Raw genomic sequence first — 24,982 nt, 5'->3', positions numbered from 1 at the left:
CGGTTTGCTAACACTGGAGCCAAAGAGCAGACTATGGGTGACTCTGGTCACTAACCCTTACTGATTTCATGCTCCCACAGTGTCATTGAAATCTATTCTTGACCAGTTGGGACAGCAGATTAAAAACAGGGCTGATTAACTTCTAGTGAGGAGATTCAAGAGCTTCCAACCAGCGAACCCGCTTGGCTCTTAGAGGCAAAGCCTTCTCCATCTTAAAGGAAACGAGGACTCACCTGGATTTCCTATTCTCTGGATCTAGCTTGCCTGGTGAGACGGGATGATGTGTGGCTCCAGGCTTGTCCTGTGCTGCTCCTGACAATCTGGGTCAAAACTGCCTCTCCCACCCACACAGTTTTAAGGGGAGGGGAAGTAGGTTGAGATCCATCATTAGCCTACTTACAATTACTCGGAGAACAAGCCTATGAACTCGCCTGGCTTGCTCTGAGAGGTAAAGGCCTGGGAAGGAGAATGCCTTAAGGAGGTGTCTGTTAAACAGGTATATCCTGTAGAAAGGTGATCTGTGAACTGCTCAGAGAGTCACTGGGTAACACAAAGGATAATACTTCACTCTAGCAGTCTCTTTTGCTCTGATCCTTAAAGTGCTGCTGAAATGTTGAACCGTAGCAGTTACAGGGGGTGATTGGTTTAATGTAGCTTTTCACTAATATATACAAATGAGGAAGACCCTGTATTGAGAGTGGTATTGCTCTGATGAGAGCGAACTGGTCGTAATTGTTGGAGATGCCAAAGCATCTTCTGCTAGAGAAGAACAAATGGCTGTAAATTCCTGGCCCCATTCCACTTCCAATCATTATACTAATTAATTTCCCCACTGCCAGACACAGCGTTGTTCCTCTCCTCCTGCCTGGTGTGCAGGAACACCACAGAATGACGCAGTCAGCTCTTGACACACCTCACACTGCTGGCGCCTCCCTTTGCAGCCTGAGCAAAGTGGTCGCACAGAGGCAGGGCGATAGGAGGGTGACACCACTGGAGGGTACTCAGGGCACAGCAAATGGGAACCTAAACCCACAGCTCTTCTGGTTTTTATGAGTAACTTTTTATCAAACTATCCCATGTAGGTATGAAGAAAACAAAGAGAGTAAACCATAAACTGAATCATTCCTGGAGGCTGAGTGCTTCCAGCCAGCCCTGAATTATTGTTACACCATATACATTTCTCACATCTAGGTCAATTACCTGTGTTTCTAAGGGACCAACATCAGTTCCTAAAAGCCCAGCTTTAACCCCTTACCTGCCTTATGCAGGCGCACAAACAAAGCACACCCAGAGTAGGGGCCCAGTATCCAGGGCCCGGTACAGAGCGGCTCGTTTGCTGAGCTGCAGGTGGGCTCCTCAGGGCAGCACCCACTGTCCTGACAGCTTATGGCTCCAGAACCACTGCAGTGCCGCTACGCCTCCTCACCCCTCTTGCTCCCTTTTCCAGAGGGCAAAGGTGCATGCTTTCTGTCCATTTATCTCATTATCCCCATTTTTGCTTGTTTATTGGACCACATCATCAGCACACCTTCCCCCCCAGCAGGCTCCGGGGAGGTCTGTGCATCAGGCAGGAACCAAACTTTGGGAGCACCGGACGCACGTGAAGGCCCACAGCCTCACCAAGCCCCGTATGGGAGACGCCCCCTGCCCTCCCCGCTCTGCCAGGTGCGGAGGGGCAAGCCCGGAGGCCGGCGGACCCGCTGCGGCCTGGCCAGGCCCTGCCTCCGGCCCGCCCCTACCAAGATGGCGACCGCTCTTGCCCTCTCCAAGATGGCGGGCGGGGCCGGGGAGGGGGGGGGGGGGGGGGGGCGCTCGCGGCCGCCCCGGAAGCGGTTCAGCGGCGGCGGCACCTTCTCGGCCCAGTATGGCGGAGGGGCCCTGCGAGAGCCTGCGGCTGGCGGAGCTGCTGGCAGTGGGCCGGCGGCTCTGGGAGGAGGTGGACAGCGGCGCCGAGCTGTCCTCGGGGGCCCCGGCCGTGCAAGAGAAGGTGAGGCAGGGGCTGGACGCGCTGCAGCGGGCGGCCGCCATGGTGGCGCAGCTGGACCTGTTCAGGTGAGCGGAGGGGAGGGACGGACCGGGGCTTGGGGCTTGGGCCTGGGGCCGAGCCCGTGCGGGGGGATCCAGCGAGCCCGTGCGAGGGTCCTCCGAGCCTTCCGCCGCCTCCACACGGGCCCCCCGGGCCGCCGCGGAGAGGGCTGGGCTTGGCCGGTCCTCGGTGGAGTGGGGCGGGGACGAAGAGGCTCGTCTCTCCCCTTGCAGCGAGAACGAGGAGCTGGAGGAGATCGCCTCGGCCGACCTGAAGTACCTGCTGCTGCCCGCCTTGCTGGGGGCCATGACACTGAAGCAGGTCGACCTGAATAGGAGGTTGGAGCACCTGGAGAGCGCTCGGACCCACTTCTGGCGCTTCCTCAAACTCTGCAGGAGCTACGGGCTGGGCAGCTTCCACCTGCCCCCCACCTCTGCCAGCCCCTCGGGAGAGAAAGATGCTGGGAGCCGGTCCCTGGCGGGCTCTGCTGCTGCCCAGCCCAGCCTGGTGACCATGGCATTGAGTAGGCAAGCGAAAATCGAAAGGTAAGCTCCTGCTTTGTGGTGTTTAAAGGCTTTCTGGAGCCTGTTTAAGAGAAGGGGAGAGCCTCAGGCAGTGCGAGATTGTACAAACAAGGACTGTCAGGAAGGAACTGATTCCCTTGATACTGGAATACTCTGATCACTAAACATTCATTTTAAAGTATGCACTGTGTATTACTTGATGGTGTTGGGTTGTGCACAGACTGGAGGGAGATGCGTTTATGTCTTTAGTTTCAGTCTTTGAAGAACTGCACAAAAGTTCTTATGATTAGTTCTTTAATCGCTGCTAACAGCGTAAAGCTACCCACATTGCAAGTTGCCTACTGATGTGCTTCCTAGACCTTTAAAAAAGAGGTGGTTGATGCCTTTTTGTCATGCTTTAATTGGGGATTTTGATGATCAAGTTGTTGCTTATTTTGGTAGCACTGAAAGGCCCAAGCTGGGTTGGAGAGCTGTTTAAATTGCATGAATACAAAAGTACGATTTATATTCTAGAGAGTAACTGAACTGAGATGGGTTTGGGATACTAGAATGCATCGGGACCTTCAGGGTCAGCGCAGCAAAGCCTTTTCAGCATGAGCTGCTTGTCAGCAGTCTTGGAGCTGCGCATCACCTCCCGAGGGCAAGCAAGCTTTGTGGGTGCTGCAAGGAAGGCTTTGGTTATGCATGAACGCCGCTCTCGCTGGTGGCTTGTGCTTGCCTGTACCGTGATGCCTTCCACTTGAAGACAGAGGTGCCTGCATTGTGAGTTCTGATGCAAGCAGGGTAGTTCTTGATCAGGGCGAGACGTTGCAATTGTTTTTGCTTTCAGTAAAACAAATAAGCTGCATGAACAAAATTTTCCTAAGAAGGCCTGTATCGTCACTTTGGCTCCAGACCTGTCTCGTCCTAGCTGCCCTCAGCCTCGCTCTTCGAACAAGCATGTGATCTGGCATCCTTGCAAGACAGGGCTGGGCAATCAGGAATTTTTCAGAGTTATTGTGGAGCACTTGTGGATGGGTTTGGTTTTTTAGAACAATTCTTGAATGCTCCTTGTCCTTTCAGCTGCCATAGGTTTCTAATCCTTGGTTCTTACTGTTCGTTCTTCAGGTGGCACTGTAACTGAAAGAAGTGGGACACAAGGATTTAGCCTGGAAGTGTGTTACATAGGTAGCTCCCCCCTTTAATTCCTGAAAAGGTAAAAAAATGCAGAAGGCCAAAATTATATTAAAAACAACCCTCATGCACAAAACTACCTGAGGCAGAAATTGGAGAACTGTGTTAATCTGTCTTATAAGCAGCTTCTTGATATCTTTATGTCATGTAGAAGCAACTCAAAATAGCTATTACGTTGGTTTTCTCAGTGAAGGAGCGGATGAGTTAAAAAGTCCTGTTTTTTCCAGGAGATTAATGTTGCCAGGCTTGCCTAATTTTACCTGGGAGGATTAATTTTCAAGGATTGCCCGGCTTTTAGGAGAAGAAAAAAATAATTGAGGGAGGCAGCTCTAAATTTAAATTGTCATCTTAAAGCTGTTTTTAGCAGACAGGAGATACTTAAATTACAACAGTAAACCATCACAACCTCCCTTTTTGTATACATTTTTTTTGTGAAATACATGAAATCATGTTAAACCTCTTACAAAGAGTAATAAAGATCCTCTGTAATGTCTAAATTTGAATTGACATCTGGAAGTGATGGGGAAGATGGGAGGAAAATATTTTGGTGCTGCATGTATGTATATAACAGAGTATTTTTCAAAGCAGATTGGAACTCTTCTGATTTCTGTAGTTTTCATTTGTCAAAAAACCCTTCCCTTGAGGGGAACATTGTCACCAAGGATGAGGAAAACGCTGAGGTACTCAATGCCTTCTTTACCTCAGTCTTTAACAGTCAGACAAGCAATCCACAAGGTAATCAGGCCCCTGACCTGGAAGACAGGGTCCGAGAGCAGCATAAACTCCCAGTAATTCAGGAGGAGGCAGTTAAAGACCTACTTTGCCACCTGGACATCCACAAGTCTATGGGGTCGGGTGGGATCCGCCCAAGAGTACTGAGGAAGCTGGCAGAGGAGCTGGCCAAACCATTATCCATCATTTATCAGAAATCCTGGTCAACAGGGAAGGTCCCAGACAACTGTAGGCTTGCCAACGTGACGCCCATCTACAAGAAGGGCCAGAAGGAGGATCCGGGGAACTACAGGCCTGTCAGCCTGGCCTTGGTACTGGGGAAGGTTTTGGAATGGTTCGTCTTGAGGGTGCTCACATGGCAGGTGCAGGACACCCAGGGACTGAGGCCCAGCCAGCATGGGTTCATGAAGGGCAGGTCCTGCTTAACCAACCTGATCTCCTGTGACCAGGTGACCCACCTAGCCGATGAGGGGAGGGCTGTGGATGTCATCTACCTGGACTTCAGTAAAGCCTTTGACACTGTCTCCCACAGCATTCTCCTAGGAAAACTGGCGGCTCATGGCCTAGACAGCTGCACACTAAGCTGGGTTAAAAACTGGCTGGACGGCCAAGCAGAGAGAGTTGTGGTGAATGGAGTTAAATCCAGCTGGCAGCCGGTCACAAGCGGTGTCCCCCAGGGCTCAGTGTTGGGACCGGCCTTGTGTAACAACTTTATTGATGATCTGGATGAGGGGATTGAGTGCTGCCTCAGTGAGTTTGCAGATGACACTAAATTGAGAGAGAGTGCTGATCTGCTTGAGGGTAGGAAGGCTCTTCAGAGGGACCTGGACAGGCTGGATCGATGGGCTGAGGCCAATGCTATGAGCTTCAACAAGGCCAAGTGCCGGGTCCTGCACTTGGGTCACAACAACACCACACAGCGCTACAGGCTTGGGGGTGAGTGGCTGAAAAGCTGCCTGGTGGAAAAGGCCCTGGGGGTGCTGGTTGACAGCCGGCTGAACATGAGCCAGCAGTGTGCCCAGGTGGCCAAGAAGGCCAACAGCATCCTGGCCTGTATCAGCAATAGTGTGGCCAGCAGGAGTAGGGAGGTGATCGTGCCCCTGTACTCGGCACTGGTGAGGCCACACCTCGAATGCTGTGTGCGGTTTTGGGCCCCTCACTACAAGACAGATATTGAGGTGCTGGAGCGTGTCCAGAGGAGGGCAACGAAGCTGGTGAAGGGCCTGGAGAAGAGGCCTTATGAGGAGCGGCTGAGGGAACTGGGGTTGTTTTGTCTGGAGAGGAAGAGGCTGAGGGGAGATCTCATCGCTCTCTACAACCTCCTGAAAGGAGGTTGTAGTGAGGTGGGGGTCGGTCTCTTCTCTCAAGTAACAAGCGATAGGACAAGAGGAAACAGCCTCAAGTTGCAACAGGGGAGGTTTAGATTGGACATTAGGAAAAATTTCTTTACTGAAAGAGTGGTCAAACAATGGAACAGGCTGCCCAGGCAAGTGGTGGAGTCACCGTCCCTGGAGGTGTTCAGGTTTAGTGGGCGTGGTAGTCTTAGGTCAACGGTTGGACATGATGATCTTAGAGGTCTATTCCAACCTCATGATTCTATGATTCTGTTGTCAGTCAGATGAGGTGGGGAGATGGGTCCCCTGCTTGGCATTTTGCCTCTTGCTTACGCATTGTTAGAGGCTGTTGGTAAATGACAACCAGCGTGATCTGGTGCTGCCAGTGCTCCTTCTCTTCTTAACACGGGTACGTTCCTGTAAGGCTCTACTTCACTTCGACAGGGCTCTTGCTCAGTTGTTAAATGAGTGGGTCCTCCTCACACGAAGAAATTTGTCAAAGACCTGAGGAGCTTTATGAATACCTGAGGTTTGCTTCCCTTAATGAGCACTGGTCAGCAACTAGCATCTCTGTGAAGAGCAGTTACAAGGGGACTGGAGCAGGAGGTAGCTCTCTGATGACATTTGATTGAATTTCAAGAAATAGGAAATTGTTTATTTTGGAAAGCACTGTATCTGGTCTGGGCTAGAGAAAGGTTATGTGGTGATCTCATGTTGTTCTCTCTGAGACAGATATAACCAGAAGAAGGAACTGGAGAACAGGTTGGCCTCTATGAGAACCTTTGTGGACAGTGGGCAAGCAGATGAGGATCAGATACGGGAATTTTACATACTACAAATCCAGAAATGGATCAACACCAGTCTGGAGGAAATTGAGAGTATTGACCAAGAAGTGGTGATCTTGAGGAGCAGAGGTACAGCAAAACAGGTATGAGACCTCTCTTGAACTGCAGGTCCTGTGGGTTGTGGGTAGTTAGACCTGATGATAGACATTGTTGTGGGTGAATGAACCTCGGAGGAATTCAGTAACGGAGTTGCATAAGTTTTGTTCTGTGAATTCTTGATTGAAATTTAGCTCAATCACAGCCCAAGCATATGGGATTTGGTTTAATCCTGAATGGGCAGTGGTCTGGTTTTTGGATTAGTCACCATCTGCTGCTACCAGATGTTCTAGAGAGTCATGGCTTGTGAAATGCTAGAGCATTGACTGTTGGAGCTGAACCGGTCTGCATGCAAAGGCTTTTCTCCAGTTGGCTGGTTCTGCCAGCTCTAAAGAAGTTAAGTACATTTGTAAATTAAAAGACCACCCTTGTGATTTCTTTCAAACCTATGCTTCTGGTCTACAACATGTCCAGATGTTGCAGAAAGAAATGCCTGTTCTGAATGATGAAAGCTTCTAGACCTGCAGTGGAGAATAGTCTTTCTGAGCTTTATGTTACTCACCTAAGATGTCTGTCTAGAAATAAGAAATAATAATGTGCTGATATAGACCGTGGCACAGCTGGTTTGTGCAGGTCATTACTGACATTGCAGAACTCTGCTCTTCTCTAGTGTCCTGGGTGCTATCATCAGGAACCATGAGCTCTACTTGCTTTAGGCTGTACTGCATTTGATCCCTGGGGAAAATAAGCTGTATTTCATGCTTTGATCTGAGCTGATCTGGTTTAGCTCTATCAGTTTGCCGCTTTGACCAGAGCGGGTGTGACAAAGGCGCAAAGAGAAGTGATCTGTAGAAGCTCACAGATGGAGTTAATGATTTAAACTGGATTAAGGCCTGAATTGTCTGTCTTGTGGATGTTGCTCTGACAGCAAAGGCGTTTCTCTTCTATGGGACCTTTAATAACTTGTTTGGGGTGGGAAGCAGAGAAGGGGATTGTGGTCTACACGTTTGTCTTGTGACCATTGTTTCCATCTTCAGTCTTCAGCACCACCACTGCACAGTACTTCTCGGCAAGTCAGGACTCCACTGAAACCTTTTGTTCTTACCCGGAATGCTGCCCAGGCGAAGTATGTTGTTCTTTGATTATTTAGACTTAGTATGAGGCAGTGCTCTCTTCTCATGTCAAGCCTAAGACACTCTTTCAAATGCAGAAAGCCAGTTGTTGCCTTCAGGCAGTGTATTGCACCAAGATGGCAAGTGTTGTGCATCTGGGCAGTGGATGGAGGAATGTCTAATGCTTTTCTTGGACGTTCTCTGATTTCTTCTGTCACCAGCATGCTGCAGTGTCTTAGCTAATGCTGTTCGTTCCTGTCAGGATGGCAGAAGTGAAGATCGTATTAAGCAGATAGTACTGTGTTATTTTATAGGCCATGTGCTTGCTGTTTGGTAAGCTGGGGAGAGGCAGGGCTTATCTGCCCCTCTAACCTCAATGTGGTGTAACAGGATTGTTCTCTACTGTTAAAATAAAGAGCCCCGCAGTGAAAAGCACATGTGGTCTCTTAATCTGAAGTAAACTCGGGAAGATTTCAGTGAATTCAAATGATCTTAGGGGCTGGGAAGATGTGACACCTACCAGAGAACCAGCAGTCACAGTACTGCAGTTTTTAGCTGTAAGGCTTTCCCTGGGGTATCAAGATGTTAACACTTTGTGGCAGTATAAGGTTCTTGCAAGGAATATGGCAGCTAAAGCACAAAATGGTATAGAAATCAGATTTCTTGTCATGCTTTTGACATCATTTGCCGTGAGCTTTCCATTTATCTGTTTAGCCAAAGCCGTGGCTAATTCAGTTCCCAGGGGCCTCCTCAGCAGGCTGTGCTAGCACTGTGTTCTTGGGGCTGGAGAAGTGATTCAGGCTCTTTGGACTAGAACAGTCCTCACCGCTCTGAATGAGCAGGATGAACTCTACATGCCATTGTGGCTAGGTGACTGGCAAGTCTTGCTGGAGGCCCAGGCTGCAGAAGTAAACTCATTCTCGAGCCTTCCTTTGAAAATGTGCCTTATATTGTTAGTACAAGCTGAATTACAGAGTAGTTCTGTGTGCAGTTGTCTGTGTTTCTGCTCATTTGCAGTGATGTAAAGTGGCTTCTTTGACTTGTCTGTCTCTTCCTGTAGAGTGTTTGGTGCTGGATATCCCGGCCTGCCTACTATGACTGTGGATGACTGGTATGAGCAGCGCGGGAGGCAGGGAGTCGTGTCTGGTCAGAGTGCACCTCAGAGAACACCAGGTATGGGGTGGCAGAGGAAGGAGTGGAATAGAGAATCTAGGAAGTCTCTTGAGGGGGAGGGTGAACGGGGATGTGTTCAGGGTGTGAAACACCCGCTGGCTGAGGAGGAGTAAGAGCTGACTTGATCAGGCTGTGAGAATAGCTGGGTTGCTGGACTGCTCTTGGGCGGTTTCTGCTTTCTGTCTAAATCCTGGCAGGTTTGAGAACTCGGCTGGGGATCTTCCACTGTCTTACTGCCCCTCGCTCCTGTTCTTGGCCTTCAGCAGGTATAACTGATGAAGAGTTGCAGAAGCAGCAGCAGGAGAAAAAAGAGCAAGAGGATGATGAGGAAGCTCTTCAAAAAGCTCGAAACTGGGATGACTGGAGAGATACACACCCAAGAGGCTACGGCAACCGGCAGAATATGGGCTGATGCTCTTGCTGCAGAGGGAGCAGGTCCTGGAAGCCCTGTAAGAATTGCGTGTGTCCTGGAGATATGGGAGTAAATACACTGTACGTATGCAGAGGTATCCGTGGCTTCTCTGGGAGGCACCAGAGTCAGAGGAGTAAACGTGACAGTTTGCTTTGGTTTACATGACATGTCAGACTGAGTGTACAGTGACACCACAGAGCTCCTGTCAGGCGGAGCTCTGACTGAGGGCTCAGGCTGCCTCTGTTCTGCCAGGCTGTGGAAGGCCTTGAAAGAAAAGTACATGAATTTGGAAACCACTCTTTGTATTATGGGTGGATGTATTTATTTTTTTTCCTCTGTATTTTAAGCAAAATAAAATCTCTTGTGCTGGCTAGTTCTTGCTGTGAAAATCCCTTGCTTTTTGTCCTGGACTCTTCCAGAGCAAGTCTGTCAGGCTGGTGTCCAGCAGCCAAGGGAGTTAGGGTGGGAAATTGACCATGTCAGGTGGCCAGGCTTTTTCGGCCAGGCAGACTGGAGTGTTTGGCACTTTTTCCGTTGAGTAGATCGGGCATTTTGAGGGCAATGTCTTGAAGTGCTGATACTACACATAGTACAAACACTTTAATAGAAATAGTTTTGCTTTTGTTTAGTGTGATGTGGGGTCTGCGTGGCTATAGCAGACGTACAACACAATGCACAATGTGTGGGTGCTCTGGACCCTCTCGTGGAGCCCTACGGGAGCCAACGCTGGGACGAACGGTGCCATATTCAAAAGCAAGGTAGTGCACTGATTCTCAATGTACTTTGAAATCTACTTAGAGAATAACCCTGAAGGGGTGAAAACCTTGTCTGCTTTCTTCTGAAGGTAGTTTCAGTAGCTGTTGGCACTAGTCCTGAGCTGAGTGATGAGAAGGGGCACGACTGCTCTGCCCTACCTGGCGCTGACCTGGGGCGCGGCAGGCATGTTACTGGGCAAGAAAGTGAGGAGCTGTGACGGAAGCTCTGGAGTTGCCCGGCATGGGCTGGCAGCTGTGACTGGGGTGGTTCTAAACCTGTTTCAAACATCAGCATAAAAAAAACAAATGAGGCATTGCTGCTGCTTGCACACGTGGCAGTGGATTACCTGGAGCAGTCCATGAGGCAGTTACTGTCTTTGATGTGGCGCGGTTGGATTCAGCAGCAGAGTGTTCCCTTACCTGTGGGACAGTGGGACTCTGAAAGAATTTGGGGTTTTTCCTTCCTGTTGGCAGGATTCAGGCACACCTGAGGGGTGAACTAGGCTGCAGGAGAGCTTAGATATTTTACACAGAGCAATCTCAGCTTCTCTTAGCTAATCTTACACCTGTGAAGCTGTAGCCTGCCATGAGTGCTGTGGCGCTGAGTCTCTTTACAACAGCAGCTTAGGAGTTTTTGTGGGTTCCAAACATCTCCAGTGAACCGTTTTTTCCTTTAACACCACGTGCAATCCTATAGGTGTATTTATCTCTTTCTTACGTTTGATGTTAGCAGGTACTTCTGGAGAGGCAGATTCTGAGAAGTAGCTCCAGTGAACTGGTTCCTGTGGATTTTCTCCTTTGGCTGCTGGCCTGATGCCCCGTCTCGGTGCTGCCCTTGTTTCCTTTTTTCTCATTTTTTTTCCCCCAATCCTCTCCAGGCATTATTCCAGGCTTCATGGTCTAGCAGGCAGGGCTAGCTGACCCCAGTGCCGCTCTTAGGGGTGGAAGAGGAGGGGATGGTGCTGGACGCTGGGGCTGAGGGTCAGGGCCCATCTGGTGGGCTGCACGCCTGTACGGCGGAGCGGGAGCTTTGCAATGACGTTTTTGGGCGGCTCTAGAGGAGAGTCACACTGGTAGAGCATGACGGCGGTTTGTGAAATACCCAAAGTGTGGACGGTACCATTCCGGGGGGGAAGGCGGCTTCCACCAAGCCACCACTGGGTGCCATCAGCAGTGCCTTTCCAAGGAGCAGCAGCTGCCCTTTGCAACGGCAGCTCCTCACCGCTCGGCGCGACTCCTTGTCCTCCCAAGGACCATCAGTTCTTCTCCTTCATCAGCAAGCCAGGGCTGGAGCAGATCCACTCCCCTCCATGGTGGACAGTTTACCTTGGATCAGCTGGTTAAAGCAGCTGGATACACAATCAATTGCCCTCCAGTATTTCCAAACTTGCCTTTTAACCTGCTGAACCAGGGTCTGGCGCAGAGCTCCTTGCCACCATGAGAACAATTATTGCAGCCTGTTCCCAAAATCTTAGCGGTAAGATATTTCCAAAGCATATTTGAATGGTTTCTGATGCTCTGGCAATGCGAGGAGTTGGTCAGGCAATTAGTGTTTGTTGTCACAATTGTTTATTTGCTTTAGACTGCTTAGGGGAAAGGGAGGTGTTCAGAGCAATTTGGGGTTAGCAGCACCAGAGGAAAACATACAGTTGCTCAACAGGAATGAAATGTCTGACAATGCGTTCAGTAACATTACTCCCACAAGATGCTCCAGAGGCTGCAAATTCCCCTTCGTCTTTCCTTGCTGCCCTGGGGCCATGGAGTCTGAATTTCTGGATTTGAAGAGGCCCCTGTTGCTGTGGACAGGGTCAGCAGCAGAGCCCCTGGGGTTTCTCCGTTCTCCATCTGCAGTTTGGATGTTCGTGGAGTGCTCAGGGGGAGCTAGAAAAAGGGAACTGAAAAAAAGCAACTGTTTTGTAGGCACAAATTTGCCAGGCAAAGCTCTGTGTCTTCCCTGGAAAAAAAAAAAAAAAAAGAGGGCTTTGGAAAGTTGACAATGGCAGGGCTGCACGGACGGCTGGGCTTTTGGGGGTGCCTCGCTGGGCATGCGGGGACGGGCATGAGGGATAGCATAAAGCATGGCACACTGCTTGAGGGAGAGGGAAAACAATTCTTCGATGTTGGGGATGGCTCCAGTGTTTAATTTATTTCAGTTGTCCCATTCATAGTTTGGATTGAGCCAGGATGAGTTGAACCTCCACCACCAGCCACCTGAACTGGGGTTTGGTGGTTCGACTCCAACCTGAGGCTCCCCATCCCGGGGAGCTATGGGGACAAATCTGTTCCTGTCTCACCCTGAGCATCTCTCTATCTGGCCAGCACCCTAATTTTAGGTTGTTTTCCCAAGAAAACAAGGCTCTTGTCACACAAGAGCTGACATAGCTTGCTGTGGTCGCGGTGGTGGCTGTACCGGGTGGTCTCAGACGTGGTGGACCTTTGGCCGGGAGTGGTATGCTGGCAGGACCGGCACCTTGGGCCCGTTTCGGGGAGTAGGGACGGGGCCGCGCATGGAGTTTGGATCCTGGCACCTGGCCTGGGGCTGTTAATGGTTTACCAAGGTTTGCTGGGCGGAATGGGGCGGTGGGGGGAGTGGAGCGGCCATGGGCTGCTGGACTGTCCCTCGTGGGAGGCAAGGCTTGGCAGGGACAGCCAGCCTTGGTCACCCTGGCTCAGCCCCTGGCCACTGTCCTTGGCGCTTGCCAAGGGGTGGACGCTGTCTCGCTGCCATGCCAGCTGAGAAAGGCGTGAATTCTCTGTGAGCCTGAACACACCGAGGAGAGCATGGGAAAGGTCCTGGCCTTTGCAGAGCTGGCCATGGCGTGGGATGTGCTGCTGCACTCTGCTCTGGTGTATCCAGGCTCATGGATGAGTTTGGGCTGGGGGTGCCCAGCCTGCCAGCTGCCCCCCGCTTGGAGCAGGACTGGCCTCAGAGCAGCCTCGGGCTGCCCAGGGCTACCTCCTGGCACAGTCCGGAGCCCTCTGGGGATGAACATTCCCCACCCTACCCCATCTCAGCCCTCCTCACCAACCTGCTTCATCCTTCCCATCCTACCTCCTGCCTCACCCTTGTATCCCAACCCCAGCAGCCACGTCTACCACCAGCTTCACCCCCCTGCCAGCTCAGTGGGACAACATTTCATAGAATCACACAATCACAGAATGTATTGGGTTGGAAGGGACGTCTAAAGGTCATCTAGTCCAACCCCGCTACAATAAGCAGGGACATCTCTAACGCGGTCAGGTTGCTCAGAGCCCCATCAAGCCTGACCTTGAATGTCTCCAGGGATGTGGCTTCCACTACCTCTCTGGGCAACCTGTGCCAGTGATCCACTACCCTCATATTAAAGAACTTTTTCCTAATGTCCAACCTAAATCTATCCTTTTCTAGCTTAAACCCATTACCCCTCATCCTATCACTACAAACCCTTGTGAACAGTTCTTCCCCTGCCTTCTTATAGGCCCCTTTCAGGTATTGGAAGGTCACTATAAGGTCCCCCTGGAGCCTTCCCTTTTCCAGGCTGAACAACCCCAACTCTCTCAGCCCGTCTTCATAGGAGAGGTGCTCCAGCCCTCTGATCATTTTGCAACCCGTGTTGGTTTTGGGCTGGGTGCTGTGTCCTTCTCCTCAGGCAGCCGCGCCAGCATCCAGACCGCCCTGCGCACCCTGCTCGCAGCACCTTGGCCCTCACAGTGGGACATCCGCTCCTGGCTCCAGCTTCTCTCTGTCCTGCAGTGGGTGCTCAGCTTCCTGCTGCTGGGTAAGTAAGGGGGCTGCGGGGGGTACTGGCAGGGTGGGTGTGCACCCACTCACCCCCCTCCCTGGCTCCCACAGGAACCATCAGCCTGCTGCTCCTCGTCTACCTGGTTTTCACCAGATTCTGGCCCATCTCCGCGCTCTACCTGGCCTGGATCATCTTCGACTGGGACACACCAGAGAAAGGTGGGGATGGGCACAGTCCCACTCTTTCTCCATCTTTGCAGCAGGGACCACCTTTCTTTGGGTCTGTCCCAGCACAGCAAATGGGGAGCACCACATCCCACCTGCTCTTTCCCTCCTCACCCCCGTCATCATCATGGTGGAAGGAGGGGTTAGGCAGGTCCATAGGGAATGTTTCCCATTGGGCGTCATCTCCTGGGTCCCTCCCTGTTTACAGGTGGCAGAAGGCTGCCATGCCTGCGGCGATGGTCTGTGTGGAGGCACTTTCGGGATTATTTCCCTGTGAAGGTATGGCGTGGGGTGCCAGAACAGGATGTCATGCAGGCAGTGGTTGTGGTACCACCCAAAAGGACGTGCCACCGTTATGTCCCCACAACGTCATTTTGTCCCTGCAGCTGGTGAAGACGCATGACCTGTCCCCCAGCCACAACTACATCATCGGCTCCCACCCCCATGGCATCCTCTGCGTCGGCGCCTTCTGCAACTTCATCACGGGCTCGACGGGCTTCGGGGAGATGTTCCCAGGCATCCGGCCCTTCCTCACCACCCTGGCTGGCAACTTTCGCCTACCCGTCTTCAGGGAGTACCTGATGAGCGGTGGTGAGCGTCCTTGGGCAGCGGGGCAGGCAGCTGCCTGCCACCCTGCCCTCATGAGCAGCCCTGCAGGCATGGCCAGTTGTGCTGGCTTGAGCAAAGTGGGTGCCCTGGGGATACACACCCTGCCTGTCCTGCTCCTGCCCACCTCTGCCTGCTACCATGTGTGGGCAGAGTGTAGAGGTGGTAATGCTCACGGGCAGGGGGACTCCCTGGTCCCATCTACTCTGCCTGCACCCTGCCTGAACTCCACCCTCGCCTTGCTTGCACCCTGCCTGCGCCCTGCCCAAACCTTGCCCGCATCCCGCCCACACCCTGCCTGCACCCTGCCCGCAGGCCTGGCAACCCCGGAGGACCCCACCCCCCCTTCCTGGGAGCTCTTTCGCAGCAGGGGGCGCCCTTGCACTGTCCTGTGCATGGTCCTTGCACGGCCCCACCGGACACGGTCACTTGTGGGGTCCCCCGTACCCCAGGCGCTGCAGGGGCAGGCAGTCCCACAGCACCGATGATCCATTCCACCGCAGGCCTGTGCCCGGTGACACGCCGTGCCATTGGGTACCTGCTGTCCAAGAACGGCACCGGCAACGCAGTGGCCATCGTCATCGGCGGTGCGGCCGAGTCGCTCTCCTGCCGTCCTGGTGTCACCACACTCATCCTGAAGAACCGCAAGGGCTTCGTCCGCATGGCCCTGCAGCATGGGTGGGTCATGGGCCCCACCACCACTGCCATCATGGGTTCTAGGGGTCCCAGCACCCCATTGCCACCTACTATGTCATCTCCACAGGGCCTACCTTGTCCCCTCCTTCTCCTTTGGGGAGAATGACCTCTTCCGCCAGGTGGTCTTTGAGGAGGGCAGCTGGATGAGAAGCATCCAGCAGCACTTCCAGAAGATGATGGGCTTTGCTCCCTGTGTCTTCTACGGCCGGGGCCTCACCTCTGTCCAGTCCCGGGGTTTCCTCCCTTATGCCAGACCCATCACCACTGTGGGTGAGCATCTCCCGCTGGGGCAGAGAGGACTCCCATAAGGTGGAGGAGTAGAGGAGGAGGATACCACGTGATGGGTGGCGTTGGAAGGCAACACTTGGCTCGTATCCCCAATGAGCCGAGCGTGTCCCCACACCACTGGCCTGACCTTTCTCCCTTCCCGGCAGTGGGGGAGCCAGTGATGGTGCCCAAGATCGAGGACCCAAGCTGTGAGACGGTGGACATGTACCATGAGATGTACGTCCGCTCCCTGCTTAAGCTCTTCAACGAGAACAAGACCAAGTATGGGCTGTCAGAGACGGACGAGCTGCACATCCTCTGAGCATAGCCGGTGCCGGCGGCCAGGTCCTGACTCACAAGGGAAGATGGCTCTTGCGGGTGGGGATTTCAGCCGACCTGGCCCAGGGGACACATGGGGGACAATCCCCACTCCGACCCTCCGCTCCTCTGCCCAGAAAACCCGAGTGGAAGATGGGAGGAGAGAAGGAAGCAAGGGGAGGGGGAGATTGGGAAAGGGTCTCCCTTGAAAGGGGTTTGGAGGGGCTGTGGGTGACACAGCTGTCCCCTGAGGATGTGGGGCTAATGTGGGGGGCCTGGTGCAAGGCTGGGGGCCAGCAATGGACACAGTCCCCCTGAGATAACCAGGACACCGTGAGCTGAGGGAGAGGGTATCATGGGAGGAGGGAACAAGATGGGCTCTTTGGGGTGGCATCCTGATGGTGAGTGGGACCAGGCTGGGGAGACGTCCCTCCCTGGGGTGGAGGGTGGACACTCCCAGACTTGAGGACCTGTGGAAGTGGCCTCAGCCAGGACCACATGGCCCTGGGCAAGGGGCAAGTGCTGCTTTGGCCCCAGATGAGCCTTCTCCACCACCTCTGTACCCAATACAGATTTCCAACCCCATGGCCACTGCCTGTGTGTGCTTGGGGGGGGGGGAGGGGGCGGGATCGGTAGCACAGCAGCCGTACCCCTGCAGTCCCCATGTGGGTGGACCTGCCACCCATCTGTGTCCCCTCCCTGGCAGTCCTGTCTCCAGGGCTGGGGCTGTGCTTGGTGGGGAACCTTGTACTGCTCAGGTGCAACCAAACAGCTCCTGGGTCCACCTGGGCCGTGTCAAATATAATGGAAGGTGAGGGGCAGCAGCTGCTCTTACTGGGTTAACTGAGCTTAGGAGGGAGGTCTTCTTCTCTCTCAGTTTTTGGCTCAGCAGTGAGTAAGGAGCTCTCTGGGTACCACTGCCTGGTGGGATGGGGATATGGGACTGGGACGTGGCATCCCTGGGGCCCTCTCCCTCCTCGGGTGGCATGGGCAGCTCCTGGTGGGATGTGGCTGGGGAGTGACACCCTGATGATGGTATTGGCATCCCTTCCCTAGGCACACACCTGAGGGACTCTTGGGGGGTGATGGGGAGGCAGCCCCTCCCAGGGCTCCCCATGGTGGGGAGAGCCCTGTCCCATCCCTGCCTGGGCTGGTATGGGAGAGTTGACAGCACTGATAACCATCTCTGGTCTGCTTCTCTCTGCGTGCAGGCACTTGGTCAAACAAAAGGGCTGGATAAACATTTGGAAAGCAAACACCCATAAAGGCAGATTCCTGAGGACTCCCCAGTCACTGTGGGTGTCACTGCCTTGGCTCCTCACTCTGAATCTGCCTCAGCGCCAGTGTTAGGGTACCAGGTGGCTTTTCTCTGCTCTGAAATGCTTTCTGGGGAGAGGGTGGGCATCTCATCCCTCTCCCTTCTGCTATGGGAAGAAACAGGCCTGAGCGTAGAGAAAGGGGAAGGGGCTTTATTGGGGGTGATGGGCAGTGAGTGCCCTGTGTTGTGTCCCTCCCCATCTCTACCAAGGCCAGCAGCGTGACAGGGACATCTCTGAGAACCTCTGCCAGGAACGTGGCGGGCTCAGCATCAACTCCATCCTCAGGTTCGGTCCAGTTCCTGCATGTCGCTCTCGAGCAGACTGGAAGGGATGTGCATGCCCAGGGAGGGACTAGTGTCCCCTGTCTTTAATGACCTGGCAGCCCCCATGTATCCCCAGGAGCACCCCAGGATGGGATGCCAACCTGTCTCTCCAACATGGCTTTCTCAGCATCCTTCCCATTCCCACAGGTGCCCAGTGGCTGTCCTGCCACAAGCAGCACCATCACCTTCCTCTCACGGCATCCCAGGGCAGGGCTGGGACAAGCCCTGTGACCACAGGCCCTCAGCCCTGCGATCTCTGCCCCTGCAGAGGCTGAGTAGGGGCAGGTCAGGTCTGGGGACCTGGGGGTGCCACATGGAGCCTGGAGGAGCTGTAACTTGTGGAGACCAGGGGTGAGGTTACTGGAACCCCCTCTGGCCCCTCAGCACCCGCCTCTGCTCTGTGCTGTCTCTCGGATGTCACTGGCAGTGTGGCTGCCACCGGTGACATTGCTTATGGAGGGGGACACCAGGGACAGGTCACAAGTGGGCATGGGCCGGAGGCGCTGGGCTGGGCCCCGGCGCAGTCGCCCCCGGAACTTGTCCCCAGCCATGAAGTACAAGATGGGGTCGAGGCAGCTGTTGATGCTGGCCAGGGGCCGAGTGATCTTGTAGGTGAAGTTGATGATGTTGAGGGTCCGGCAGTTGGCTTGGAAGTAGCGGGAGGTGTAGTAGATGGTCCGGGTGATGTGGAAGGGCACAAAGCAGATGGCAAAGACAGTGAGCACGATGATGATCATCTTGATGGAGCGCTTCTTGTAGGAGGGCATTCGGGGGCTGGGGCTGGAGAAGCTGGACTTGCAGAGTCTCTTGGCCATCATGCAGTAGCATAGGACAATTACCAGGAAGGGGACCCCAAAGAGGATGGCCATGACAGAAGAGCTGTAGTGTACGTAATGATCAAATTCCTCAGGCTTGGTGGTATCGTGGCACAGGGTGCTGTTGCCCTTGGAGCTGATGGTGACAAAGATGAGGTTGGGGATGAGGCAGATGGTGACGACAAGCCAGACGCCCACACAAATGATGCGGGCATGCTTAGTCTTCACCCACTTCAGGGAGCGGATGGGATGGCAGATGCCCACATAGCGGTGGATGCTGATACATGTCAGGAAGAGGATGCTGCTGTAGAGGTTAGCGTAGAAAAGGAAGCGCACGATCTTGCAGAGCCATTTCCCAAAGGGCCAGTTGTTGCGATCAGCATAATAGTAGACCAGGGTGGGGAGGGAGAGGACATACAGTGTGTCAGAGACGGCCAGATTGAACATGTAGGTGGTGGTGGCATTCCAAGGCCTCATCCTGGAGATGAACATCCACAGGGCCCAGGAATTGAGGGACACCCCCACCATAAAGACAATGCCATAGGAGATGGGCAGCAGGATGAACTTGAACTCCTCATTGAAGATGCACTTTGCCACCACGGTGGTGTTTCCGCCTGGCCAGGGAGCTGGCGTTGGTGTCCACAGGGCAACTGGGAACGTCCTTGCTGAAGTGGCCATGTTCTCCAAGTCAGATCTAGGGGAGCAGTTAATAAAATCGCATTAGTCGTTGATGCCAACCATTGTTAGGCACAAAGCATGGAAGGGAGCCAAAGATGCCAGATTTTGCACCCCCTACGTCCAGGAGCTCCAGCCACTTTGATGGTTCTCTGGTTTTTCTCAGCTCGTGCGTTTGGGCCTCGTGGGGAACTGAGGGGGGCTTGACAAATCCTCCCCTTCGCAGCCCCCACAATGACACCCATTAATCACCCCTTTGAGCAGCGCGCAGTGACACCAGCACTGCATGGAGCCGGGAAGCGTGCCTGAGACAGAGGACCATGCCGGCCCCGCTGGCCAGCAGCCCCACAGCGTGCTGAACAATGAGACCTTTATGAGCAACAGCAGCCCCCAGCCGGTGCCAGCACTGCCTCTTGGAAGCCAGCTCAGCCTAATTGGCACCATCCTGACAATGCTGCTCGTTCCAGAAGGCTCCTTGACAGAAGAAAGGCAGGAGGAGAAGAAAGGCTTGTCTGGGGGAATATTATGACCCGGAGAAATCCATGGGGGGCTATTAAAGGAGCCTTTGGGAGAGAGCATCCCTGGATGGTGAGGGGCCTCCAGCTGCTGGGAATTCTCCATAGGAGAGGGATGATCTAAGCCCTGCAGAGAGGAGCTGCACCGGAGCCAAGTCCCAGCTCAAGGCAGTGTAAGTTCACAAGGCAAGCAGGACGTTTCCCCTTGCACAGTGTTAGGAACAAAGGCTGGGGTCTGCATCCTGCTGGCAAATTGGGCCCTGGGGCTGAAGCATGATGGCAAGCTGTTAAAGGGTTGCGTTCGCCTCTCAGGATGTCTGAAGTTCAGAGCCCACTCCTCCAGGGGAAAAAAGGAGCTTCTGCCACCATCATGGTGTCCAGCAAAGGACCAGAGAAGGCTGCCTCCGCCTTGGCCCCTCCACGCCCGCCACCATCCCTGGTGAAGCCATTTTGGTGCGGCCGCTTCTGCCGACTGAGGATGGATGCCGTGATGAGTGACCTGGGAGCAGGAGGGAGCATCTGCTGTGCTGCTGGCAGAGATGAGGGTGCAGCCAAAACAGTATCTGACGGAGGGAGCACTGGTGTCCATCCAGTTTCTGTTGGTCCAGAGCTTACCCAGGAGGTGATGGGCACCAGAATGGAGGAGGACTCAGGGAGATGATGCGCGTTAGTGGGATGCTGGTGTCAGTGGTACGAGGTGGAAGTCTGTGTCCTCTCAGGCTCCTTCGTTCCTTGGCTCCCTCATCATCCCCCTCTTGTTTGCCCCTTGCCTTGGCCACGGAAATGCGCAGCCTGACGGCTTCTTGTCACAGGCACTGTTGGCAGGAATATCCCTTAGGGTGTGTCCATGGGGTCAGCTGAGCTGTGATCCATCTTCTGCCTGCAAAGCTTCACCTGGAGAGACATCCCAGGGTTTACAGAGATGATCATAAATGAATCAGCAGGCAGATGGGCAGGCAGGTGGCCGTGGGACTGTCCCCTCCACACCACACGCACCTCCACTCTCTCTGTTTGAGTTGTGGGCTGAGCTGCAGCTTTGGGCTCACATCAAACACCCTGCAGCTTCTTTCCCGCTGTGGCTGGTGCGGGCAGCTGCCTGGCTTTATTACAGGGATGAGTTCAGAGAGCAACAGGCAGGTCCTGATCAAACATTAACAGTGGGAAGAACTTGCTCTGTTTTCCCAGAACCAGGAGGTAGAAAACCCTGAGCCTCCGAGTGCTGGTGCCAGTGGTGGTCCCATGGGGTGCTGTGCTGGTCACGCTAGTCCAAGCCCAGAGGCCGCATCTCCCCAAGCCATGTTGCTGCTGAGGACATGAAGTGCCAGGAGATTTATTTTCCTCTTCTAATGTCTGAGTGCAAGTGAGCAAGGACCCTCAAGCCCGACCAGACCAGAGGTGCTGCAGTGTTCAGTGACCAAAGCCAATGCCTATGACATAGGTCAGCAAAAAACTAAGATATGAAGAAGCCAATAAGTAAAAAAATAATAATAATCTGGTGTGAGAAACACATAAGGAAAAACCTGAGGAGCTGTGTGATGCCAGGCCTCTCAGAGTAGAGCAGAGGTACACAGCTTCTGGCAGCTGATAAAGCCCAAGCACGGTCAGTGCTCAGCAGCATGATTTAACCGTTCCTGAGCAAGCTTCCTTTGGGGATAACCACCAAAAAAAACAGAAATGCAAAAGAAGTTGACATTTGGCAAGTTTTATCTCAACAGTTTTCCTGCTTCCTCATCTTAGTCACAATCAAAATCAGTGGTTTAAATTACTGATTCACATCACCCCGAGGACACGTCACCGCCAGGCCTGTTCTTACTCCTTGCTGATGTCCTCAGCAAGGCTTTCCCTGGCCATGGCCTCTCCAGCATGGGCTGAAAAGGAAAAGGAGGGACTGACCGCACCCATGGTGAGGTCTGAGCCAAGCATTCGGGCTTGCTGCCAGGGTGGGAGATGGAAGGCACTGCAGGGAAAGAACATGGAGCTGGGGAGGTGATGCCTGTTCCTGCTCTGCCCATTTTGTGGATGCATGAGGGATGCAGTGCTGGGGAATCCCTTGCCCATGGTAAGCACATCGCCCTGGGACAGTGCCTGCGGGCTGACCACTGCATGTACCCCGGGAAGCAGTGAGGGGTCCTGCAAAACACCCACACGACCATCTGCCAGCAGAAAGGGGCAGGGGATGGCCACAGGGCCATGTGTCAGAGGGCATGTGTTGCCCTTGGCCCTTTGCTGCAGAAACAGGAGCACTACCCTGGCTCCTGGCCCAATGGCCATGCCCAGCCTGAACCTGTCCTTTGGCCTCAGTGGGAACTGGCAGTCACCCCCAGCCCAGGGTGCCCCGGCAGCTGCCCTAGGCTTCCTGCCCTGGGGATTTACAGGGGTGTTGGAAAGACACCAACGTAATTAATGAGTGGGGCAGCGCTAAATGCAGACTGCTCCAGAGCCAAAGTCCAGCCCACTGGCAGGATGGGATGGGAAGTCAGGGATCGTGGTGAAGCAGGCAGGAGCTTCAGAGAGGGGATGCGAGAGTAGATTTTGGATGGAAGCGAGGAGCCACAGACAGACACGGGGCTGGGTGAGTCTGGGACTGGCTGCCACTGGAAGCAAGGGAAAAACAGGGCTTTTCTTCTCGCCTAAGCTCTCAGAAATTGCAAAACACGGGGAAATTATGCAAAGCATCCTGCAGAAGGACCCTTGTCCCTAATCGCCACGTGGTTCATGCAGCCAAAGCCCCCAGCACAAGGGGAGCGTGACCTAATTTCTTTTTGCTTCTTCCCTTCAACTGCAAGAGCAGCCAAAGCACGATCTGCCTGCACTGCCTGGGTGCCAGTGCCTCCTGCCCAGGGATGCCAGCAGGGTCGGGTGCTTCCCACCATGTCCCTTGCTCTGAGGTGACCGCCTTTCTCAACAGGGTGGGAGGTGAGAGTTTCCTTTCACCCTTGGGTGGGCTGTCCCTGTCCCTCTGCCTCCCCAGGAAGTGTAGGAGCCCACAGCATAGAGCTAAGCCACAGCAGCCCGAAGGTAGTTTCGCTCTGTGGGAGACAGTGATTTGGGGAGAAGGAGAGGAGATGGACACACTGGGAAGGAGGAAAGCCCTCAGGGATGAAGACAGTGGCATGTTAGGGAGGAGGAGGGTGCATGGAGAGATTTGGGGGTGGTTGAGGGATTGGGGAGAACCAGGTGACCCCCACCCTGCACCCACACAGCCCTGGGGATCCCACCTCCTTCCCTTGAGGGTGCAAAGCTGCTTCCCTCAGGGCCCCCCAAACCTGTCTGGGTTTGCATCACTGTGGTACGGCCGTGGTGAGGCTGTCCTGGCTGTTGCTCTCCACCAAGAATGGGCTGCCCTGGCTCACCTGTGGTCCTGGGCTGGGGTGGCTCTCAGGAGCAGAGCACCCCCAGGAAGCAACTGTCCCCCGCGGGGCTGGGGGCCATTCTGGAGGGGCTGCGGGCTGCTGTTCTCCGTGCCCTGCCGTGCTGAGTGTGCCAGCTCCTGCTCTCCCACCGCTGGGAGCAAAGTGCCCAGGAGAGGCAGGGCTGGAGGCGGGTGGAGGCGGGGGCAGGAGCCCAGGGCTGGATCCTGTCACGTTCCCTGCCCATGTCCCTGCCCACCCCAGGGGCTGCCCGCAGGACTTCAGCCCCGCTGTGCTCCCATCCCATCCCGTCCATTGCCCTCGCAAGGCTTTGGGCCACCTGAAGCCCCCACAGCAGCCCCCCGAACATAGGACATGTGGGCCTCACCCATGGGGTCACAGCCCTTTCCCCATGGGGGCCAAGGACCCTAGGCCATGGGGACCATGGCCCCTCACTCATAGGGACCATGGTGCCTCAGCCATGAGGGCCATAGTCCCTTGTCTGTGGGGACCACGTCCCCCTGCCCTTGGAGACCATGGCCCCTCACTCACCCCAGAGCAGCCTTCCTGCCCCAACTGGGACCACACGGGTCCCACCAGTGCCTGCACCCTGGGGTGCTGCCCTGCTGGCACCCCAGTCCTGCAGGGCAATCCTGGGGACAAAGGTGACCACTGCCACCTTGAGGCTAGCCTGGGCATAGTGTCCCCAAAACCAGGGCCACCTTGGGTGTCACAGCAGACAGGGCCGTGATGGGTCAGCGTGTTCCCATGTTTTGAGGGGAGTGTGTGGGGCAGAGCTGTGCCTGCTCCGGAGGATTTAACACCTTTACGAGCGGGCAGGTGGGTGAAGGGTCGGTGCTGTGCAAACATGTCAGCATTGTGAAGAGCAGGGCATGCCACAGGCGAACAGGTGCACCCCAAGATGTGCAGGACTACAGCCAAAAGCAGGCTAGCTCGGGGGAAGCAGAGGCGTGAGGGGCTGGATGGCTGGAGCGGGGGCAGCCCAGGGGTGCTTGCCCACAGAGGGAGAGCATGGGGGACCCTGGGTGTGCAGGGCTGAGTGGGCACAGCCAGCGCGTTTGGAGGGGAACTGTGCCACCACAAGCACCGGCCGAAGGCAAAGCTAGCCCAGCCCTGCGTGGGAGTCCTACAGGACACTGGGCAAGTGTAGTCTCAAGTGCCAGGGTTTGCAGAGTCCACGATTAAACAGTGGAAGGTGGGGGCAATGCTCCTGGAGCAGCCGAGGCACACTGCGAGCCAGTGCTCTCCCCACCCAGCTTGCTTGGCTCGGCTTGGCATGCTTCCTCCTTGCCCCTGCACAGAACCAGGCATTGCACACATGCACCCCAGTGCCCCTGAGACTTTGTTCTGGCTAGGAATAGCAAGGGGGATCTCATAAGGAAATAGCACTGCAGCCTCAGGAGCGGCTGCTGTAGAAGTCCTCTGCGAACGCCATCCAACCAGGGCTGAGCCTGGGGAGAAGGGAGCAGGTGCTGAGGCTGAAGGCACGAGGGTGCACAGGGCTGGGCTGGCCACAGATACAATGCTGCAAGTTAGCTGCCTGAAGAGGCTGAGCCTTGAGGTCCAAAGCACCCAGCGGTCCCCATTTCCCAAGAGGCCTCAACATCTCCCATGACCCCATCCCTCCTTCTTGGTGGGGCTCAGCATGCTCCTTCCATTGCTTTGGGGAGAGAGGATGGAGACAGGCAGCGAGTCCTAGAAAGTGTCCATCCTGATGGCCACGGGAGCTTCCTGAGACTTTCATACTGGGTCACTTGCTCGTGAGGCCAGACAAGTTGGGACCATGGCCAATAGGTCCAGCTGTGGGAGCCTGCCTGCCTGGTCCTCCTCAGCAGCTCTCTGCCTCGCCCTGGATGCTGCATGGAGGAGAGCACGCATGGGTGCTGGTGTGGAGATAGGTGCTCTAGGTGCTGGGTCTGAGGTTAGGTCTCCACAGAAGGCTCACTGTGGTGCCCTCACCGACCTTGCCATGGACAAGCTGAGGATGGGTCAGGCTGAGCACCCTGGCC

General features: G+C 54.6%; 3 protein-coding genes across 3 annotated transcripts; 2 read left to right on the top strand and 1 right to left on the bottom strand.

Moving 5' to 3' along the window:
- Positions 1–1,864: 1,864 nt before the first annotated feature.
- On the top strand, positions 1,865–9,740 carry IGBP1 (immunoglobulin binding protein 1). Its single transcript, XM_086469974.1, has 6 exons — positions 1,865–2,052; positions 2,260–2,571; positions 6,522–6,717; positions 7,708–7,796; positions 8,843–8,955; positions 9,219–9,740. Exons 1-6 carry the CDS (start codon positions 1,865–1,867, stop codon positions 9,365–9,367), a joined length of 1,047 nt encoding a protein of 348 aa, XP_086326100.1. The 3' UTR covers positions 9,368–9,740.
- A 1,819-nt stretch (positions 9,741–11,559) lies between these two features.
- LOC104353992 (diacylglycerol O-acyltransferase 2) lies at positions 11,560–16,164 on the top strand. Its single transcript, XM_009960764.2, has 8 exons — positions 11,560–11,599; positions 13,752–13,880; positions 13,955–14,062; positions 14,277–14,347; positions 14,455–14,659; positions 15,178–15,352; positions 15,438–15,640; positions 15,805–16,164. Exons 1-8 carry the CDS (start codon positions 11,560–11,562, stop codon positions 15,957–15,959), a joined length of 1,086 nt encoding a protein of 361 aa, XP_009959066.2. The 3' UTR covers positions 15,960–16,164.
- A 1,813-nt stretch (positions 16,165–17,977) lies between these two features.
- On the bottom strand, positions 17,978–19,090 carry P2RY4 (pyrimidinergic receptor P2Y4). Its single transcript, XM_009960765.1, has one exon. The coding sequence runs from the start codon at positions 19,088–19,090 to the stop codon at positions 17,978–17,980; it is 1,113 nt and encodes a 370-aa protein (XP_009959067.1).
- Positions 19,091–24,982: the final 5,892 nt, after the last annotated feature.

Source organism: Leptosomus discolor, chromosome 9, assembly GCF_034619465.1.
Source record: "Leptosomus discolor isolate bLepDis1 chromosome 9, bLepDis1.hap2, whole genome shotgun sequence".
NCBI lineage: Eukaryota > Metazoa > Chordata > Aves > Leptosomiformes > Leptosomidae > Leptosomus > Leptosomus discolor.
Note: the sequence above shows the minus strand (reverse complement) of the source record. Positions and strands in the feature narration are given on the sequence as shown.